Source organism: Dipodomys spectabilis, unplaced genomic scaffold, assembly GCF_019054845.1.
Source record: "Dipodomys spectabilis isolate Male_0828 unplaced genomic scaffold, ASM1905484v1 ptg000163l, whole genome shotgun sequence".
In the NCBI taxonomy this organism is placed as follows: Eukaryota; Metazoa; Chordata; class Mammalia; order Rodentia; family Heteromyidae; genus Dipodomys; species Dipodomys spectabilis.
In genome coordinates this window covers 19,696,878-19,709,250 of record NW_024870840.1, presented here as the reverse complement: position 1 = coordinate 19,709,250, position 12,373 = coordinate 19,696,878, and the positions used below count along the sequence as shown (strand labels likewise).

The window sequence follows — 12,373 nt, the reverse complement described above, 5'->3', positions numbered from 1 at the left end:
TGTGTGTGTGGTTAAACTATGGCAAGTACAGGGGGAAAGTCAAGCATAAAAGGGCCAGGAAATTCCAGATCAGGAATGGGATCAAGAAAGGCCTCACTGAGAAGTCTGAGCAAAGATTCAAAGTAATAAGTAGCCACGTGGCTATTTGCAGAATGAATGTTCTAGGATGGACTGGAAAATGCAAAGATCCTGGTGTAGGTCCGTGCCAGGAACGTTTGAGGCACAGGACTGAGGGCATAAGAATGGAGTGGGCAAACCACAGTGAAGAGAGGCCCTGGCAACCCTGTGGGCTGTGGCAAGGTCTTGGAGGGGGGGTGGCTGAGATTGAGGGCCACCGACTCACCTTCGGACAGGACCTTCTGGTTGCTGTGTTTGTACGAGACCAAACCAGATGAGGGCGAGTAGAGAAGTCAGGAGCCTGCTGTGGGCATGATCGAGACAAGAGATGGTGGGCAGCGGCATAAAGGGCTAAGAAAGTCTCGCAAGGGACAGTGTGGTCTGGAAGGTTCCTGGGAAAAGGTGGGGTCTGGATGATTCCAAGCTTGTGCCTGAGTAGGACAGCAGGTTGAGACCAGGCTCCGTGTGGGCCATTCTGGGTGAGAAATGCCTACAGAAGGAGCTGGAATGTGTCTGGCACTCCGTGCAGGCCTGGCTGAGGGGTGCCAGGGCAGAGGAAGGGGCTCTGGAACTGTCAGCCTGTGAGTGATAGCTTAAAGCCATGAGGGTTGATGACCACTGAGGGAGCAGTGTGGGAAGAAAGAGGGGGCCCAGACACTGAGCCCCAGGACACCCAAGGTCAAAGGTCAAGAAGCTGAGGAGGCCAGGAAAGAGGCTGAATATGATATCCAGGGATGACTCCTGTGTCTTGTTTCACCATCAAGAGGTGAAGAAAAGGAGGGAGGGCAGAGGATGACAGAGGGCAAGTCTGGACAGGAGACCTGTGTTCATAGGCTAGAGCGGCCAAGAAAATGGGGCTCAATTCTTGAGCCTCAGATGTCATCCTGTGTTTCTTAAGGTCCTAGAAGAAGGAAAATGTCCTCAACACCTGGCTGGATGGATAGATGGATAGATAAGTGGATGGATGGATAGGTGGGTGGGTGGGTAGGTGGATGGATGAATGGATGGATGGATGGATGGAAGGATGGGTGGGTGGATGGATGGATGGATGGATGGATGGATGGATGGATGGATGGATGGATGGATGGATGGATGGATGGGTGGGTGGATGAGTGGGTAGATGGATGGATGGATGGATGGATGGGTGGATAGATAGTTGGATGGGTGGATGGGTGGGTGGATGGATGGATGGATGGGTGATTGGACGAGTGGATAGATGACTAAGTGGGAGGATGGATGGATGGATGGATGGATGGATGGGTGGATGGATAGTTGGATGGGTGGATGGGTGGGTGGGTGGATAGATGGATGGGTGATTGGATGAGTGGATAGATGATTAATTGGGAGGGAGGATGGATGGATGGATGGATGGATGGATGGACAGAAGGATAGATGGATGGGTGGGTGGGTGGATGGATGGATGGATGGATGGATAGATGGATGGATGGATGGATGGATGGATGGGTGGGTGGATGGGTGGATGGATGGATGGATGGGTGGGTGGGTGGATGGGTGGATGGATGGATGGATGGATGGATGGGTGGATAGATAGTTGGATGGGTGGGTGGATGGATAGATGGATGGGTGATTGGACGAGTGGATAGATGACTAAGTGGGAGGATGGATGAATGGATGGATGGATGGATGGATGGATGGATGGATGGATGGATGGATGGATGGATGGAAGGATGGAAGGATGGATGGATGGATGGATGGGTGGATGGATAGTTGGATGGGTGAGTGGGTAGGTGGATAGATAGATGGATGGGTGATTGGATGAGTGGATAGATGATTAAGTGGGAGGATGGATGGATGGATGGATGGATGGATGGATGGATGGATGGATGGATGGATGGATGGATGGATGGGTGGGTGGGTGGGTGGGTGGGTGGATGGGTGGATGAGTAGATGGGTAGATTGTTGGATAGATGGATAAATAAAAGTTCTTTCTCTCCAGCCCTAAGAGTGTCTGAGAAATCAAAATAGCCTGAGTCAGAGCCCAGGAGCCCCATGCATCCCTGTTACCACTTTAGCCCTACAGTACATAGATCCAGTGAAGGTGTGGTGCTGTGGGTCCCATCCCACCTACTGCCAGCTCCCCCAGTAACAAATGGTGGTCACTGTCTCACCCAGTGCAGTGGACCCATTGGCTGTCCCTATCCTCTTCTTTGGCTACCAAAGATTGAAGATAAAGGTGAAGCATAGAGGGGGTAGTCAGGGACCCCTCTTGTGGGAATGTTGGTGCCTCTGTCTCTGTGTGTCCCATGTCAGTGCTGTGTTCTGTGTCCTTGGGTGCCTGTGAGCCCACATCTGAGTCTCTGTCCAAATATGCATTTCGATACAGTCCTGTGTGCTGTGGGTCCCTTTGTGGTGTGTTTCTTGTGTCCAGGAGATAGGAGCTGGGATTCCTTAGATGTCCCAGTATGATTTAGCCTGAGGGAAGAGAATCAGACCAATTTGGCTCTTTTCCATAGTCATATATTAAACACATACCGTATACAGGGCCTAGAAATACATTCTTGGGGACACTCACAGTGCAGAACTACAGTGTGAGATGGAACAACTTGGAATTGGAGGTCTGGGTAAAGACCAGAGCTGGTTACTGTCTCAGCCACACTTCTTTCTGTGGGGAAAGGGAGGGGCTGGTGCCTCGGACCACACACACACACACACACACACACACACACACACACACACACACACACACACACACACACACACACACACACACACACACACACACACACACACACACACACACACACACACACCCCCTGAGGACAAGAACAAGCTGACAAAGAATCAGGCTCTCCCAAGCCAGATGCCACCAGCCACGGGACAGGTGGAGATGCACACCAGACCACCTGCTGGAGATGAGAAGGCAGTGAGGGAGAGTGTGCAGGAGGGTGAGTGTTGGGAGATAAGTGTCCTGATCGTGGCCATTAGGAGGCAGGAGAGAAGAGTACTCTAGCAGGCCGAGCTGCAGCCCTGCTGCTTCCCACTCCCCTGAGCCACCCTGGTCCTAGGCTTCCTCAGTAATGGTCCCCAGTACCCCCCGGGTGAGAGACTGAATTGGAATAAGACAGTTCTCTGCTCCAGCCTGCAGCCCAGGAAGCACTCAGGCCGCATTAGCCATTGTCATTGCTTAGCGCTGCCTCCTGGAACTGGGTGCTGAGTGCAAAAGACAAAGACCAGCCAGATGCTCATGGCCAAAGTGACAATAGGCTGAGATGAAGGAGGGAGTGGTGAGGGAGTGGTGGGGGCTGCACAAACCCCCAGGAGGGGCTTTTTAGGCTAAGGGACAACAAGCACAATGTCAAAGGCTGCCAGGCCATGAACAGCCAGAGAGATACGTGAGAGGACTGGGCAGCAGGAGGACTTCCAGACAGCCTGGAGGCATAGAGAACAAACAGCCAGTTCAGGGTCTGCAATGGGACAAAAGTACTCCTCCTTCTCCTCCTTTTCCTTTTACTTCCTCTTCCTCCTCCTTTTTTTTTTTTTTTGTCGGTCGTGGGGCTTGAACTCTGGGCCTGGGCGCTGTCCCTCAGCTCTTCAGCTCAAGGCGAGCGCTCTACCACTTAAGCTACAGCGCCACTTCCAGTTTTCTGATGGTTTAATGGAGATAGGAGTCTCACGGTCTCTCTTGCCCGGGCGGGCTTTGAACCGGGATCCTCAGATCTCAGCCTCCTGAGTAGCTAGGATTACAGGCGTGAGCCACCAGCGCCTGGCTACTCTTCCTCCTTCTTTATCCCTCTATCTGTCTGTCTGTCTGACTGTCTGTCTGTCTGTCTGTCTGTCTCTCTCTCTCTCTCTCTCACACACACACACACACACACACACACTTCTTGTTCCCCATTCAGTTTCACAGGCCTTGGCTACACCACCTAGCACCCCCACAGCTTGTATCTGGATAGGTACATTAAGTCCACCTTACATTTGTTATGCATGGTTTTTGAGTGTGTGTGTGTATGTGTGTGTGTGTGTGTGTGTGTGTGTACACCAGTACCAGTGCTTGCACTCAGGACCTAGATGCTATCCCTTAGCTTTTTACACTCAAGGTTGGTGATCTACCATGTGAACCACAAGACCACTTCTGGATTGGAGATGAGAGTCTCATGAACTTTTCCACCTGGGCTGGCTTTGAACCATGATCCTCAGATCTCAGCCTCCTGAGTAGCTAGGATTATAGGCATGAACCACTAGCACCCAGCTACACGTGGTTTTGTTTTTGCTTTTGTTGGCCAGTCCTGGGTCTTGAACTCAGGGCCTGGGCACTGTTCCTAAGCTTCTTTTTGCTCAAGGCTAGTACTCTACCACTAAGCCACATTCCCAGTCCTGCACATGGTTTTGACAGAGAATGGGGAGAAGCTCTCTGTTATCATCTGTTGTGTTTAAATCATTATGTGATCCGCTGAGTGTTTTCCTGCCCTTGATTGTGTGAAAATCTGCCTCCCAACGAGCAAGGTGAACCTTACAGTCATCCTCTTGAGCCAAAAAGGGCATGTAATGTGCTTAATTGAAGCACTCAAGTGAAAATTACAGACTTGTTGACAGGCGGCTTGTTTTTAAGAGAAGTCGGGTGGCATGGTGGGGGGTGGGGGAATGAATGAAGCATTTTCAGTGCTGAGACAAAGAGCATGAAATAAGATCTAGTCTTTGGTGAGTAGAATTAAAGTACACAACTGCCATTTTTGTGACAGTAACGTAGCCGGCTCCATGCTCTTTCAAGTTTGAATGCTCATACCTACTATACACACAGAACTTTAGTGTACTGAGCTCTGGCCTGAGCATGCGCAGGTTTTCCTCAATGACAGTCTGCTGGGAGCCATGCACCTGCAGATACCAAGAGTGCACTGTCATCTTTCAAGGTCTTATCACCCCTGTGTGCCTGTAAAGATGAGGAATAGATAGCTGCAAGTTGCCATGTGTCATGGGGGGTGTGGGTGGCCGTGCCTAGGCTGGAGAGCGAGTTGGGAGCAGATACTTTCCACTGTCTGAGAGGTGATTTGCAGGAAGAGAACCCCCCTACCAGGGTCCAGCCCTCTGGTGCTAAGGCTGCTGGGTAAGCCAACTGCTTTGCCCTCAGCCTCTGGCCCAGGCAGCCAGCCTGAGTGCACAGCTCCACCCTGCCCCAACCGCAAACACCAGGTCTCCTCTCTTCCACAGCATCAGTGAGCAGCTAGACCTTGCTGCAGATGAGGGGCAAGTAAGGGTTTCTCATGTCACACATTGCAGTGAACCCTCTTAGAAAAGTCTAGTCACTAGGCAAAAGCAGCCCATACTTTTTTTTTTTTTTTGTCGGTCATGGGGCTTGAACTCTGGGCCTGGGTGCTGTCCCTCAGCTCTTCAGCTCAAAGCAAGTGCTCTACCGCTTGAGCCACAGTGCCACTTCTGGTTTTCTAGTGGTTAATTGGAGATAAGATAATCCTCAGATCTCAGCCTCCTGAGTAGCTAGGATCACAGGTGTGAGCCCATACTTTTAACTCTAGCTACTCAACAAGCAGAGACTGGGAAGATCATGGTTTGTAGTCAGCCCAGGGAGGAAAAATCCATATAAAAAATCAGGCTGGAGGCATGACTGAAGTGGTAGAGCGCCAGCCCTGTGCAAACAAGCCAAGTGAGGATACAAATCCTAGAGTTCAAGTTCCAGAGCCAAGCCCCAGAACAACAACAACAACAGCAACAAGTCTAGACAGAACCTCGTGGCTATGTGGCCACTCAAAGGGACCGGAAGTGGAGGAAGCTACTCCTGTTACACTCACCCCAAAACACATCCCCAAACAACCAATCCCTGGCATTGGCCGAAAGGTCCCTATGGTATCAGTAATTACTATTTCTTGCCCCAGTACCTTTTTTGGGTTGTTGGGCTTATTTGTGCCAATCCTGGGGCTTGAAGTCAGGGTCTAGACATTATTCCTGAGCTCTTTTTGTTCAAGGCTAGCACTTTATCACTGTGCCACAGTTCAACTTCTGGCTTTTTCTGAGTAGTTCATTGGAGATAAGAGTCTTACGGACTGTCCTGTCCTGGCTAGCTTTGAATCATGATCTTCAGCTCTCAGCCTCCTGAGTAGCTAGGATTACAAATGTGAGCTATTTGGTACCTAGCTCCCAGTACCTTTTTTTGGGGGTCCGGTCATGGGGCCTGAACTCTGGGCCTGGGCGCTGTCCCTCAGCTCTTCAGCTCAAGGCTAGCGCTCTACCATTTGAGCCACAGCACCACTTCCGCCTTTTTTCTTTTTGCTTATGTGGTGCTGAGGAATCGAACCCAGGGCCTCAGGCATGCAAGGCAAGCGCTCTACCACTGAGCCACCTTCCCAGCCCCCCAGTACTTTTTATAAATGAATTATTTTCTCAGCTCACTTAATCCTCACAGCAAACTTAGGAGGCAAATACTATTGTCACCTCTGTTTTACAGGTAAGGAAACTGAGGCACACAGAGACATGATAACTTCCCTAAATGTATATACTAATAAATGCTACAGCCAGATTCCAATTCAAGCCATGTAGATCCATTAGCTGCCGAGCCACCCTCTCCCTGTGCCAGTGCTCTCCAAGGCATAAGAGAAAGTTTAGCTAACAGCTTTGCATGAGGAAATCAGGGAAGACTTTGAATTGGGTTTTGATGCATGAATAGAAGCTTGCTGAGGGAACAGAAAAAGACATTTCCATTAAGTAAGCATGAAAACAGAGCCATGGGCAGTTTGCTCTGCTAAGCAAGAAAGAACATGGCCACTGGGATGCAGGAGTCCCCACAGGGGCCTCTGTGTGCCTGACAAAGGGCTGGAGATTGGTCCTGAAGATAGAGGAAAGCTCTTGAAGGAAAGTGGCCCTCCCTCCCGCCCTCTCTCCTGTTGCTAAGCAACCCGGACCTAGGCTATGTCCTGGAAGGCCTGACTGCTGTGGTCCATTCCCTTCCCCTTACCCCCCATCCCACAGCCTCACGGTCACTTCTTTCTCTCCCTCCCTGGCCCTCGGTGTCCTGCAGGGGCCGTGAGAGCCTCGAGCATCTTCCCAATCCTCAGCGTGATTCTGCTTTTCATGGGTGGGCTCTGCATTGCAGCCAGCGAGTTCTACAAGACTCGGCACAACATCATCCTGAGTGCCGGCATCTTCTTCGTGTCCGCAGGTGAGCGCACCGGGTGGGCGGGCCAGCAGAGGGGTAAGGGAAGCCCCCAAGTGCAGGGCTAGGAGGCCTGGGGGACCTGGGGTGAGGGACATCTCTGGTCCTGGGCTGTCTCAAGGGAAGGCTCTATAGAGCCCTCACTGAGTCCCCCGGGAACCTCAGCCCCCCCCCCCCCAGCTGCCCATTGGACCATCTTCCCCACCACTTGGAAATACCAGGCCTGATCCTCCATGCTCTGCCCGTGCAAATCCAGCAGACAGAGTGGGGGCAACCAAGGGGACCCATCATTTCTTTTCTTTTTTCTTTTTATCTTTTCTTCTTTTTTTTTCTTTTGTTATTGTTGTGGGTCTTGGGGCTTGAATTTGGGGCTTGAGTGTTGACCCTTTTCACTCAAGGCTAGTGCTCTACCACTTTGAGCCACAGTGCCACTTCCAGTTTTCTGGTAGTTCATTGGAGATAAGAGTCTCATGGACTTGCCTGCCTGGGCTGGCTTTGAACCACAATCCTTAGATCTCAGCCTCCTGAGTAGCTAGGATTACACGCGTGAGCCACCAGTATCTGGCTCCCCATCATTCCTTGAGCCCCTACCTGATGCCCAGCTAAGCCCAAAGAAGACTCTCCTCCTCCCTCACTCCCACTATTGCAGCCAGGCCCCCACAACCAGCTTTCTGAGCTGGATTATATGATGAGATACACTGGTTTCAGATGCCCAGAAAGGAACAGGGATTGTACTTGAGCCACTGGATAAAACTAACAACTCGGAGCACTTCCCATATGCAGAGGGATTCTCGGAACATTCTCAAGTCAGATTCCCATCCTTTCCTCATCTCTAGAACCAGTCCTCTCGATTAAGGCGACTGTTTGCAGAGCAGGAGACTCAGGTAAAGGCTTAGTCTTTGAACCCAGGCCATCTTTCTCCAGGAGCCATGCCTAACCAAGGTAGACCTGCTTGCAAATCTGTGCTGCCTTCAGCACAGCTCCTTCCAGGAGACGGAAGTACACGGAGAGAAACCTCTGTGATCTTCTGTCTCCTGGTCTGCAAGTTGCTTGTAAAGCACTCAGTAAGCAATTTCAATTCTTATTGTAAGTATTATTGCTACTCAGCTGATTGTGTGTGAAATGTTGGCCTCCTCCTCTCTGTCTACCAGCCTTTCCCATCCTAGCGCTCTCTGAATGACTTAAACTACGAAGTAGAGCCGGGCACACCAGTAATCCTAGCTACTAGGGAGGCTGAGATCTGAGGATGTTGATTTGAAGCCAGTTCAGGCAGGAAAGTCAGTGAGACTCTTATCTCCAATTAACCACTAAAAAAAAAAAAAAAAAAATCCAGAAGTGGAGCTGTGGCTCAAATGGTAGAGCGCCAGCCTTGGGTCAAAACGCTCAGCACCCAGGCCCCGAGTTCAAGTCCCAGTCTGGGCACAAAAAGAAAAACGGAAAAGATGACGTTTGCAGTATCCCTGGTGGACAGATGCTCTGACCGTGAAAACCTAGGCCAGGAGGGGGGCAGGGGGGGGCAGCGGCCTCACCCCCACCCCACGCCCACCCCAGAACTAACGGCCTTGTCTCTGCCGCCCGCCCTGCCCCGTGCCCAGGTCTGAGTAACATCATTGGCATCATAGTGTACATATCTGCCAATGCCGGGGACCCCTCCAAGAGCGACTCCAAAAAGAACAGCTACTCGTACGGCTGGTCCTTCTACTTCGGGGCCCTGTCCTTCATCATCGCCGAGATGGTCGGGGTGCTGGCGGTGCACATGTTTATCGACCGCCACAAACAGCTGCGGGCCACGGCCCGCGCCACGGACTACCTCCAGGCCTCGGCCATCACCCGCATCCCCAGCTACCGCTACCGCTACCAGCGCCGCAGCCGCTCCAGCTCGCGCTCCACCGAGCCCTCCCACTCCAGGGACGCCTCGCCCGTGGGCATCAAGGGCTTCAACACCCTGCCGTCCACCGAGATCTCCATGTACACGCTCAGCAGGGACCCGCTGAAGGCCGCCACCACGCCCACCGCCACCTACAACTCGGACAGGGACAACAGCTTCCTCCAAGTCCACAACTGTATCCCCAAGGAGAGCAAGGACTCGCTACATTCCAACACAGCCAACCGCAGGACCACACCCGTCTGAAGACCTCGGCCGGGGTGGGGCTGCCCGCCTGGGGGAGGGAGGGCCGGAGCGGGGAGGACCGGACCGGGAGGCGCAGGGTCCAGGCAGAGGGGAAGGGGGAAATCCACCCACGGGAGACCTTCCACACGCAAAAAAAAAAAAACAACACAGAAAACGACATAAAAAACCAACAACAACAAACAAAAAAAACAGAAAAAAAACAACAAAAAAAGAGAAAAACATAACAAGTAAATTAACAAAAAAATAGAAGAGGAACAAAGCAAGCCACAGGCCACGCGAGAAAACTAAACACACACTTAAAGCGAGAGGGATTTAAAAACAAAAGATTAAATAGAAAATAAATCTCAAAGAAAATGCATGACTTCCCATGTACCATTATTTTAACATTTAATAAAAAAAAAACCAATTTAAGTGAGAAAAAAAATAAAAGGGAACCAAGATAACAGTAAAGCAAAAAATAATAATAACAAATAACATAACACATAAAGTAGTGAGGATGGAGAGGAAGAGGGATGTCCTTATTATTCATTCGGGTTTTTATGTTCCTTTTTTTATTTCAACACGGGGAAAGTTTTAAAATGAAAAAGTAACCTGTTCCCTTTAGCCCCAGAAGGCCCCGCCTCCCTGGGCGAGTAGGGGGTGGAGACTCAGGGCCAGGGGGCGTGGTCACTGGCAGGCCTGGAACTCCCGGGGAAGTTGATTGGCTCCAGAGCCTGCTCCGCCCAGCACCAATGGGCAATTGGCCTCCAGGTGACCTGAGCCCTTGGACCCCCCCCCTGTCCGTTAGGTGCCTAGAGGTGAGGTGGGCTTGGGGCTGCTCAGCCCCAGGTTCCCATTCCTTAGCCCACTGTGATGACTTCCTAAGCCTTGAGGGAAGGGAAGGGGGAGGGAAGACTGCTAGAAGGGAGGGGGAAGAAGGGGCTTCCCCTGGAATGCTCAGAGGGAGCCTTATGGGGTCACTATCCCCCAAACTCCTGTTCTTCGGGTTAGGGGATGCCCAGCCCCCAGGGGATATAAAGCAGCTCTCCCTCCTCACCCCTCACCTCAAGGCACTGATGACCTTGGGGCGATGATGGACCCCCCCCTCAGACTCATAGGCTCCCAGCCTCGTGGGAAGGGGCTCTTTGAGCCTTTGGGTGGGGGGGGTCCTTGGACTCACTGATGCCCCCTTTGGGGACCCAGCAGGTCCAACAATGACATTGCAAAAAGGTTTCTTTTTACAAAAGAAAAAAAAGGAAAAACAAGTGGTGATTTTTTTTAATAAAAAAACCACAGACTATAAATAAATGTAAATATATAAGTGGATTTACTTGCAAGAAAATCAGATAGTATTTTTCTTTTAATTCTTTTCCAGCTTTAAACTGTGAAAACAAACAAAAAAACGGGGTGGGGTGGGGGACTTAAAATTTAGCAGGGAACTTGTAAAGACAAAAACAGAAAACAAATATATAAATCCATTTTTGAAAACCATTGTGAGAGACGGGAGCTGGGTGTAGAGCTGGAGGGACAGGAAAAAGGCCCCAAGAGCTCCAGGGGGGTTCCTGCTAGCAGGAAGGCACTGCTGTGGAAAGAGGAGACCCCACACCCCACTCCTGGTCCCCATCTCACACACACACACACACACACACACACACACACACACACACACACACATCCACAGTCCTCTAAGCCCAGTGCTCATGGCTTGCTGTCACCCCTCACGCAACCAGGGGTGTGGCTCTGAGGAACTGGTCTGGTCTGCACCCTGCAAAGCCATGGATGACAATATTCCACACGATGCCCCCTGTGCCTGCCACTACACCATGCCAACGCACGCACGTGCACCAGTCACATGTATGGAAGGGCACCAGCTAGAATCTGGGTCTGGATTCTAGACTTTCTTGCCATGTGGCCTTTCTGTATAAGCTTCTCTCTGTGTAAGCATGTGGACAGACCCAGACAGGCTCCAAAGGCCCCTTCTTGTGTTTCTATGACTTTTAAGATCTGCCACTTGCCTGGAAGAAGATGCCTGGGATGACCAAAACAGCTGCCAATAATTTCAATGACATTGAGAACATTTCCCAAGCCAGCAATTTCTTCTCTTCTCTTCTCTTTTCTCTTCTCTTCTCTCCTCTTCTCTTCTTCTCTTCTCCTCTTCACTTCTTCCCTTCTTTCTCTCCTCTCCTCTCTTTTCCTCTCTTCGCCTCCCCTCCCCTCCTCTCTTCTCTCCTCTTCTTTCTCTCTTCTCTTTTCCTCTCCTCTCCTCTCTCTCTCATACACACACACATTCACACACCCCACATGCCTCCTCACTGTGCTCCCCAGCCCCTGCCCTACATTCAGTGTCAAAGCAAAAACACACACGAGCCACTGTATCCTGCCACTCCGCAGAAGGAGAGGACACAGGAGTTCCCTGAGCCGCTCTGCATGTTGTGTCCTCTCTTAAATGCTATAAGCCCATCACAGACCTTGGAAGCAACTTCCTTTAGCAAAGAGGTCAGCCACCAGGGTTCCCCGCTGTCTTTGGGATCAGTGAGAAAGAGGTCCCTCTAAGGTTTGCTGGGAGGAGTGAAGGATGCCCTTCGTGGAGTGGAGAGAGTTTTCGCAGAGTGGGTCCCCAGAGGGGAGCCCACTTTGCAGTTAAAATTGCACCCCAGACTAGTATGGAGGGACACCCCTGGTTTCTCCCCTTCCTTTGCCAGAGTGACAAGGGCCAGTTCAGACAATACAATCCAACCGCTTTCCCAAGCCAGAACTTTTCAACCAGCCTTAGAGCCAGTCCTATGATGGTGAGGCCCAAGCTGGGTGCACCCCAGCCTTTCTGTGTTATTGCTCTCTGGGCACCCACCTGCCTGGAGGGTCCTGAGGTCCAGGCCAAGTTGAAGAGACACATTCACAAGGCCCACTCCCCACTGTCCTGCCTGTCTTTTGTCAAGAGGAAAGTTCATTCACTAAGGTCAGCAGAAGCTGGAGCCCCACGACAGCCCCAGCACAAGACAGCACCAGCCTGGGCCAGAGGGCAGGGG

The 12,373-nt window shown here is 51.3% G+C and overlaps 1 protein-coding gene across 1 annotated transcript in view; it reads left to right on the top strand.

Moving 5' to 3' along the window:
- Cacng2 (calcium voltage-gated channel auxiliary subunit gamma 2) overlaps window positions 1–9,368 on the top strand; it is a 100,170-nt gene extending 90,802 nt beyond the window's left edge. Inside the window, exons 3-4 of the mRNA XM_042693347.1 lie at window positions 7,103–7,243; window positions 8,833–9,368. Coding sequence (XP_042549281.1) covers window positions 7,103–7,243; window positions 8,833–9,368 — 677 coding nt within the window. The remainder of the gene's footprint in view (window positions 1–7,102; window positions 7,244–8,832) is intronic.
- Window positions 9,369–12,373: the final 3,005 nt, after the last annotated feature.